Below are 7,920 nucleotides of genomic sequence, written 5' to 3' on the forward strand. Positions count from 1 at the left end.
GAAAAAAAAACATTTGTCTTAATTCTCCTCATTAGTCTCTTAAACACCAACCATAAATGCCATAACTTCACCAACCATAAATGCCATAACTTGAACTGATATCCCTATGAAAAATCGACTTTAAACTTCAAACAACCATTTTGTTTTTTCCATTTTGTTTTTTTGCATGAGAAATCATGAGAATCTTACACAAATAACAAGAAGACGGTATCCTTTAATTTTGGCATCGTTTGGGGGTGGCCCACCTTTTTCCTCATGCAAATGAAAGGCCAAAATACCCCTTTCGTCGACGAAAGGGGTATTGTGGCCTTTCGTTTTCAATCTTCAACGCCGCTTTGCCTCCCTCGCCCTTGCTCTGCATCGCTGTATACATATTGCTCTACCTCCCTCGACGTCGCCCTCGCCCTCGCCCTCGCCCTCGCCCTCGCCCTTTTGCTTTGCCTCCCTCGCCCTTGCTCTGCCTCCGCATTAGAGAGCGTGTAGACGAGCATGTAGACGAGCCTAGGTCATCGCCGACTCCCGTTGTGGGAGATTGACGCGCTTGACCAGGTTAAGCCAACGTCACCCAAGCAAAGGCCTACAAGCAATGCATCTCTAGCATGGGTGTTGTTGGGCAGAACAAGCAGCGCATCTGTAACGCTAATAGTACTGTGCAGAAAGAAAAAAGAAAGGCAAAGTGCAGCAAAAGCTCCTACAGCAGATAGAAGGCCTGTGAGCAACAAGGACGGGCTCCTACGGGGCAGATAGAAGGCTTCGTAGTAGTAAGGCAACACATCACCATCGTGAGCAATAGTGTGCACAAGGAAGCATCATCAGAAGGTGGCCAGCAGAAGTGAGAAAGACTGAGAAGTTGCGGCTTAGCAGAGGAAGAGCGCCACAGTAGTTAGAGCACAAGCTACAAAAGAACCTCGCTCGCCCTCGCCCTCGCCCTTGCTCTGCCTCCCTCGACGTCAACCTGTGGGACGGCGTCTCTTACACCTGTGAAAGGCGCGCTGCTGCTCTCCACTCTCGGACTCCATCATTCCGGCGCTCAAGCAAGAGGCTCCTCCGCGTGTCGGAAGCCGCCACCGCCTTTGCCATCGCTGTCCTCAGTAAATGATAAGGCTAGTGCTTTATTTACAATGTTTTCAGTAAATGTTTTTTGACCTTTTTCTTAGAAGCACCGCCTCTGCCATCGCTGTCCTCAGTAAATGATAAGGCTAGTGCTTTATTTACAATGTTTTTATTTACAATGTTTTCAGTAAATGTTTTTTGACCTTTTTCTTAGAAGTATACTACGCAGAAGAATTGGGTGTGTGTGACGAGCTCAGCAAAACATTTCCTATATAGCCTCTCCCCTAAAAATCCATAATGCATAACATTAAACCCAAAATACTAATGATGACCCAAGTTGTATGGTGGTGGTGTGTAACTCTTCCTCTCTGATGCCCTGCAGCAGCAAAACCATGGGAAAAGCAGACCATTAGAATAATGCCTTGAGAACACCTAGCAATCCGAAATTCCACCAAGAGCAAGATTTTAAATACATCCCCAAAATAAATAAATTTGGTCTCTACATGTAATTAGCCATTTACACATATAACTACTATGTGTGTTCTTTGGCGTGGTATGTAGATCTTCCAAAAACCTTGATGTAACATTAGACAACAAGAGTCCTTAAATTTAGGACACAAAGAACTATCCATCCTTCTTGAAGTAAGATACCCCCCCTTTTTTGTTGATTCTCTCCATAATTATTAGGGCCTCAAGTATGTGTAATACTTTGTTTGGTTTTGGTAAATTGGTGATCCAGGCATTTCTCCATCTTCACTCACTACTCCTAAATGGTTAGCCATGGTTTCCACAAAAACTCCATCCAAAAGTCCGACAAGTCAAAACCCAAACTTGTCGCCCTTCCTTGTGAATAGAGAGTAGGGACACTTTATGTTGAAGTCTCTATCTTGCTAAGAACCAAATTGAGTCTCCATTTGGAGTTCCAAGTCTCAGGCTTTTCTATTGGCCCATTTGAGCTTTACATGGTGGCCTCCCCATTATTTAGTGGAGAGCTATTTTTGGTGCAGACCCTAGATGCCCGGGAGCTTGTAAGATAGTACAACATTGCATATGGGGGTGTAGATCTCCTCAAAGGATTTTGGGCTTAGCATATATAAGTAGATTGAGGAGAGATACCATACATGTTACTTAGGGGTGCAGACCCTAGATGCCCGGTAGCTTGTAAGATAGTACAACATTGCATATGGGGGTGTAGATCTCCTCAAAGGATTTTGGGCTTAGCATATAAAAGTAGATTGAGGAGAGATACCATACATGTTACTTAGGGTGCTTGAGACGAGGAGGATATACATGAGTTTTGTCCAAAACAAGAAGCCACAACTCATATCTATGAACATGTAAGCATATCAAAAGTTTAGTGATCTTTCATCTCTTAGATTTACAAGTATGATTGTACGCTTTTAAGGTTAATAACTTGTTCTTGTATGCTTAATAACTTTTTCTTGTATGCTTTTGTTGTCCAGCTAGTCTCCTCAAGCCCCATCATCTCGTCAAGTGCAACTTCAATTAGCAGCATCACGATCAAGCTTCAGGTATTTTCTATTTTGAAGCCTCTTGGGGTTTCTTTGCATGCTACTGAAGTAATGCTGGGACTTAATTGACCTTGTAAGTCTATTCTATGCCATGTGATGACTTCTTTTTTTAAATGCATCTTTGTCACATTGGCAGGATGGTAAAATTAAGAACTTCTGAGAGGAGGGGGAGAGGTGGAAGAGGAGAACGAGGAGGCAAGAGAGGTGGAAGGACAAGTAGCAAGAGAAGTTTGCAAGTGGAATCTACACCAAATTTAGAGATTCAAAAAGAGGTTGAAATTGAAGTTGAAGAGGATAAGGAGATGGAAGACTTTGAAGACACTACTATAATTGTGGAGGAATCTTCTAAGAAGAGAAAGAAAGAGGATAAACAACTAGATGAGGAGTTTGAGCAAGAGTTTCCTGCTGCACTTGATATTGGCCAAGGGAAGGATGTTATTGAATCTCTTGCAATCAATCCTGGAAAGATTGCTCCCTTGATCCCATTATGTCGTTGTGTTGTAAACACAAGAGTGAGAGGCCTACGAACTGATATGGATAGCCTAAAGCAAGCTCTAGAGGCAGAAAAATATATTCAACAGAAAGGAATGTTTATTTTATCTACAACACTTTCGGATGGTGTTTCACAAGAGGTGACAGATGAAATTGAACAATCATGGGATTCTTGTTGGAGGGATGTAAATGCAGAATTTGAGGCACAGATTATTGATGATGCAGATTGGTCATTTTTGTCTCGAAAGATGTTTTTTGTGTGGGAGGGGAATCACCGTACTGTTGCATGGATGTCTCTAATTGAGGAGAAATTCAAGACATCAAAGGCATGGCATATTCGAGTTTTAGCAAGTTTTATTACTCTAGAGAAAGAAACAGAAATGAAGCTAATAGCTGCTCTTCAAAGGTTCAATATGTAAGTGCGAATTCTTACTTATCTGTGTTACCTTTTTTCGAGCTTTTAAGGGTTTTGTGAATAATTCTTAATATGTTTGAAGCTATGTATTTTTTATTTTTCAGCCTTTATGAAACAGCAATTATTAAAACAAATCTCAAGGATTATTTGTTCAACACAAAGACAATGTGTTCATGTGATGAGAATGAGTACTTATCACTTTTTTTTGAGGAAGAAAAAGGACACTTGAAAAGCATAGGGCAAATGAAAGCAGTAAAGGATCAAGTACTTGGTATCCTTTGACATCTCTGATGCTAGGGAGAATGGTATTTGCAGTAAGTTTCATACCATTTGTCATGGATGTCTTTTAAATTAGAACTAACTAATTCATTGTACTCATTCATCTCTTTGGAATATATTTTAGCCACTATACAAGCAAGATTATGAGGCAAAGCTAAAGGAACTTCAGCCAAATTTGAGTGTTGCTGATATGGAGAAATCACTTAAAAGTATTCGAAAGGATGTGAATCTCAAGTATGGTCGAAAAATGATCAAGGTATGGTTAATTTAATGATTCTTAACATAAAGTTGACTCTTTAAAGTGTTCAAGTGTTTTTTGAGATTGGTCATATGATCTTTGTTTACAAAATAATCAAGGTATGGGATATGCATGTATTGTATGATTAAAAAATACAGTTGAGTGTGACGATTGCATGTACTGTTTATATGTAGATTCTGTCTATTGTCAAACCAACAAATGGTGAAGATTGGTTTAATATCTTGTGGAGCCTCCCATTTGATGATAAATCATCCATTGTCACATTGGAAAAGTTGTATAACATCTCCATTGCAAAAGTCTCAAAGGAGACACAACTAGCAACCCTCAGAATCTTAGGGTCAGATTCAAATTTGAGAACAAGTTATGGGATGCCAAAAGCTGATAGAGAATTCATAAAGTGGATGGCGAAAGAGGCATGGATGGATCAGTTGCTTTGTGAATCTGAGAGGTTACTCTCTCAGGTCTTGGTTGCTAGTCAACAAGCTAGCTTTGTGCTTCCTCAAGATCCTACGTTGAGAGAGTATTTTGGGGAAATACAAGCAATGAATAGACTTGAACTTTATGAAGATTTAAAGGATTCAATGACTGTTGCTACAGCTGCAACAGGATAAATGGAGATGACGAGGGCATCTCGACGATTAGTGTTTAGGTAAGCAATACATGTTTTTTTCTTTTCAATTAAAAATCCATCCTTAAGTATTTCGCTTCTGTACTAAGACTCTTATTGTATGCACATTCTTGCAATCCTTAAAAGCTGTTGGTAAGATTGAAAAATTGTTGCCCATATGTCGAGTATGGACAAAAATTCAGGACTTAAAATTCTGTATGTACTCTCCAAACATGATAGAAAAAGAAGGGAAGCAATGAGTGGGAGAGAAAGAACTGCCCGTGGTGGCTCGATATGAAAAAAGGATGTTGCATCGAGGAGGAGGCAGAGCTGTACGCACAGCATAAAAAGAGAGAGATGGGTTCATCAAGCTCAAATTCAGTCCATGAGGATGATGCAGTCATTGAGGTTCAAAAAACACTTGAGAAGATGACTAAAAAGGACAAAGATTCAAGTATGGAACTAAAGAAGGGTGGTAGGCCACCAAAAAATCCTGATACTAATAATGGTAAGTTCTCTTGATCTTTTTTCAGGCTATTATTTGTTTGTGTAACATATGTTGTTATCACTTTGTGTCTTTACATATGTGGTGTGGGTACAGATGTGCAGGTACTGCAGTCTACACCCATTCTGAAAGGATGTAAATGGAAAGATAGGTCTGTCCGCTTTTGTACATTCCATTGACCTCTCTAACTTTGAATCAGAGTGGCACATGTGATGCTTCACATTGCAAGGTTTGGTGCTATGATTATGTCGAGTTTGGGAAGCAATTGTCTGTCTCAAACTTCACACAAGCCTATATAGACATGAAGGAATACTTTGTGGGTCTTGGAGGTGAAAGAAAAACAAGAAATGGTAAGAGTGTTGCTTGGGCTGCAGATTTTGTCATTATTGATCTGCCTACACAGCTAGAAGCTCTTGGAGTAGAGGATTCCACATCTCCATCTTGGAATTTATTAACAGAGGACCATGTACGCTACTCCTTGCTAGTAGCGGCCACAGTTGTTTCAGATTCTGGCTGGATCCTAGTTATGTGTGCTCCTCATGTTCTTCATTTGGTTGAGCGTTATGCTAGGATCAGTAGATTGGAGTTTGCATGTCGAATGTACATGCAATGCTTAGATGCATATTGCACAATCAAAGTTGGTGGTATTGATCATAAGGTGAGACAATTGTCATACAATGACCTGTTGAAAGAATTTATGCTCTCGTATAATGAAATGGCTTGTACTAAGTATATGTTTAATTCTTTTCTTATCTTTAGGTGGATGTTGTGGTTTTATGCCTTCTTCATCGGGCTGGTATGTCTTGTGTTTGTAATCCTGGAAATGCTTCCGTGGTTGGTACCAAATTGGGAATTGCTTTTGGAAGTAGTTTGTTTCATCATTATTTACCAACAAGTGAGCAGACTATAAAACATGGAGAGAGTATTCCATGGAGAGGTGCATTGGAGAAGGCTCCATGCATGATGTTGTACTTCTTGGAGTTCTTGTGTCCAATTTCTGGACATGTGGTGGACTTAGGTGCTGGGACTGGTTCTATGCAAAAAGCATGCGTGCATTCTGGGAGAGCATGCTTATCTATTGAGAATGATCCTGACATTTGCAATTCTATATTGCAACCATTTTTGGATGGACAGAAAGGAAAGGGAAATGTGTTAAGCAACTATGGGACTCTAAATGATTCCGAAGATGTGGAAATGGTTGTTAATCTTCCAGACGACTAGTAAGTATGTTACTCTCGTGTTTAATCTTTTTAAACTTATTTGTTGGTTGGAGAATATTATTATCAATGAGGCATTGATATTGATTAATCTATTTTAGCTTTTTGCCTTCTTATGCAGGTGCTATGGCTGAGATGATGTGTAATGACATTGCATTCAATGCTCCCATCAAAGAGAGAAGGCATCGTCGCAATATCTATGTGGATGACATTAGTAAAGAAGATTGAGTCTAGTGATTTGACATGAGTTTTTCCTTTCAAGCATTGAGTCTAGTGATTTGACATGAGTATTTCCCTTCAAGCAATTCATTTTGCTTGTGATGCCCTAGTATTGAACATGCATAACTTTTGTGGTGTCTTACACCTATTTCATTTGCTAGAGATGTAGTAATCATATTGAAGAACTATTAGTACATCATGTGAGTACCCACCATGAATATTAATCTCAATATCACATATTCAATTTTGAGCATGTTGGTTTCATAAAACTTTTTCTATTTGCTAGAGATGTGATAATCATGTCATATCTTAATTAAGGTTTGCATGTCAAAACTATGAGTTGTTTACAAATGATCATCATGGTGAATTGAATCTTGAAGTATCTCCTTGCAACTAATAAATGTTTCGGCATAGATGCATGCAAATTTGCACCCTAAATTCTTCACCATGTGACTTGCAATCATTTCATCATCACTATCTATCATGGTAGTATGAATGATGGATGATGTAGGTGGACGGTGTTGAAATGAAGTAGACATGAAAAGTAGTTTTGTGAATAAAGGGATCTTATAAGCCCTAAATACTATTGGAAAGAAATGTAATTAAATGTATATAGCCTCTTTGTAGGGTAGTTTTATGAGTAAAGGGTGTGTGATGTTAGCGGCATCTTTGTGGGGTAGAAATGTATATAGTATCTTCTTGGGGTAGTTTTATGACTAAATGGTGTGTGATGTTATGATAAAATTGTCTACGAAATCACAATATAGGCCATGCTCAGAAAAATGTGCTCAGACCAAGACGCTCAGAGAAAAGACACACCCAGGGTCTTCTAAGGGTAATAGAAGTGTTTAGATATGTGGTAAATTAAGTGTTATAAGTAGATTTGATGGTAATCATATCCAAAGGATATATGCTCAAATGATTAGAAGGATCAATAGACCTATTATGAGAAAGGCAATCCAAGAGAAAAATATTGTTGCTAAATGCTAAATCATCCATAAAGTGAAATGACAAATAGAAGGCTTTAGGCATATCAACTTGTTTATGTTTAGATAGTTTTGGAATAAATTCTAATTCAAACCATGCTAAGTATATATTACACCAAAGGGGCGAACAAGAATATCCCATTGGGATGCCTTTAGTTTGAACAAAAACAATATTTCCCAGCTTAGGAAAACAATTATTCAAAACAAATAGGTTAAGACCTATGAAATCTTCAAAGTTAAAAGCAAAATCCTTGGATTCTTAGTAAGCATAAATTGTTTTCTATGCTTCTTGAAGCCACAATATCCTAAATTTTGTATCATTCCGATAAAATTTTGAATTGAGTCGATTAGACTAT

The 7,920-nt window shown here is 38.7% G+C and overlaps 2 protein-coding genes across 4 annotated transcripts; both read left to right on the forward strand.

Moving 5' to 3' along the window:
- Nucleotides 1–2,520: 2,520 nt before the first annotated feature.
- LOC147618203 (uncharacterized) lies at nucleotides 2,521–4,641 on the forward strand. The gene is made up of 5 exons (XM_086775204.1): nucleotides 2,521–2,585; nucleotides 2,722–3,492; nucleotides 3,707–3,806; nucleotides 3,896–4,027; nucleotides 4,204–4,641. The coding sequence occupies exons 2-5, from the start codon at nucleotides 2,723–2,725 to the stop codon at nucleotides 4,639–4,641; spliced, it is 1,440 nt and encodes a 479-aa protein (XP_086631330.1). The 5' UTR covers nucleotides 2,521–2,585; nucleotide 2,722.
- Nucleotides 4,642–5,318: 677 nt separating this feature from the next.
- LOC147618204 (uncharacterized) lies at nucleotides 5,319–6,690 on the forward strand. 3 transcript variants are annotated; one of them, XM_086775102.1, is made up of 3 exons: nucleotides 5,319–5,800; nucleotides 5,902–6,366; nucleotides 6,481–6,690. In XM_086775102.1, the coding sequence occupies exons 1-2, from the start codon at nucleotides 5,444–5,446 to the stop codon at nucleotides 6,361–6,363; spliced, it is 819 nt and encodes a 272-aa protein (XP_086631228.1). In that variant the 5' UTR covers nucleotides 5,319–5,443; the 3' UTR covers nucleotides 6,364–6,366; nucleotides 6,481–6,690. The 3 variants fall into 3 exon arrangements, with proteins under 3 accessions (XP_086631228.1, XP_086631226.1, XP_086631227.1); XM_086775100.1 differs by having other exon boundaries at nucleotides 5,902–6,362; nucleotides 6,461–6,690; XM_086775101.1 differs by having other exon boundaries at nucleotides 5,902–6,362.
- Nucleotides 6,691–7,920: the final 1,230 nt, after the last annotated feature.

Source organism: Cibotium barometz, chromosome 35 (genome assembly GCF_041138505.1).
Source record: "Cibotium barometz isolate CiBa-2024 chromosome 35, ASM4113850v1, whole genome shotgun sequence".
NCBI lineage: Eukaryota > Viridiplantae > Streptophyta > Polypodiopsida > Cyatheales > Cibotiaceae > Cibotium > Cibotium barometz.

Coding starts and splice junctions, on each gene's coding strand:
- LOC147618203 (XM_086775204.1), top strand. CDS start 2,723: ATGGTAAAATTAAGAACTTCTGAGAGGAGGGGGAGAGGTGGAAGAGGA. Junction 3,807..3,895: donor TAGGGAGAATGGTATTTGCA/GTAAGTTTCATA, acceptor AATATATTTTAG/CCACTATACAAGCAAGATTA. Junction 4,028..4,203: donor ATGGTCGAAAAATGATCAAG/GTATGGTTAATT, acceptor GTTTATATGTAG/ATTCTGTCTATTGTCAAACC.
- LOC147618204 (XM_086775100.1), top strand. CDS start 5,444: ATGAAGGAATACTTTGTGGGTCTTGGAGGTGAAAGAAAAACAAGAAAT. Junction 5,801..5,901: donor TTGGTGGTATTGATCATAAG/GTGAGACAATTG, acceptor TCTTATCTTTAG/GTGGATGTTGTGGTTTTATG. Junction 6,363..6,460: donor GTTAATCTTCCAGACGACTA/GTAAGTATGTTA, acceptor AATCTATTTTAG/CTTTTTGCCTTCTTATGCAG.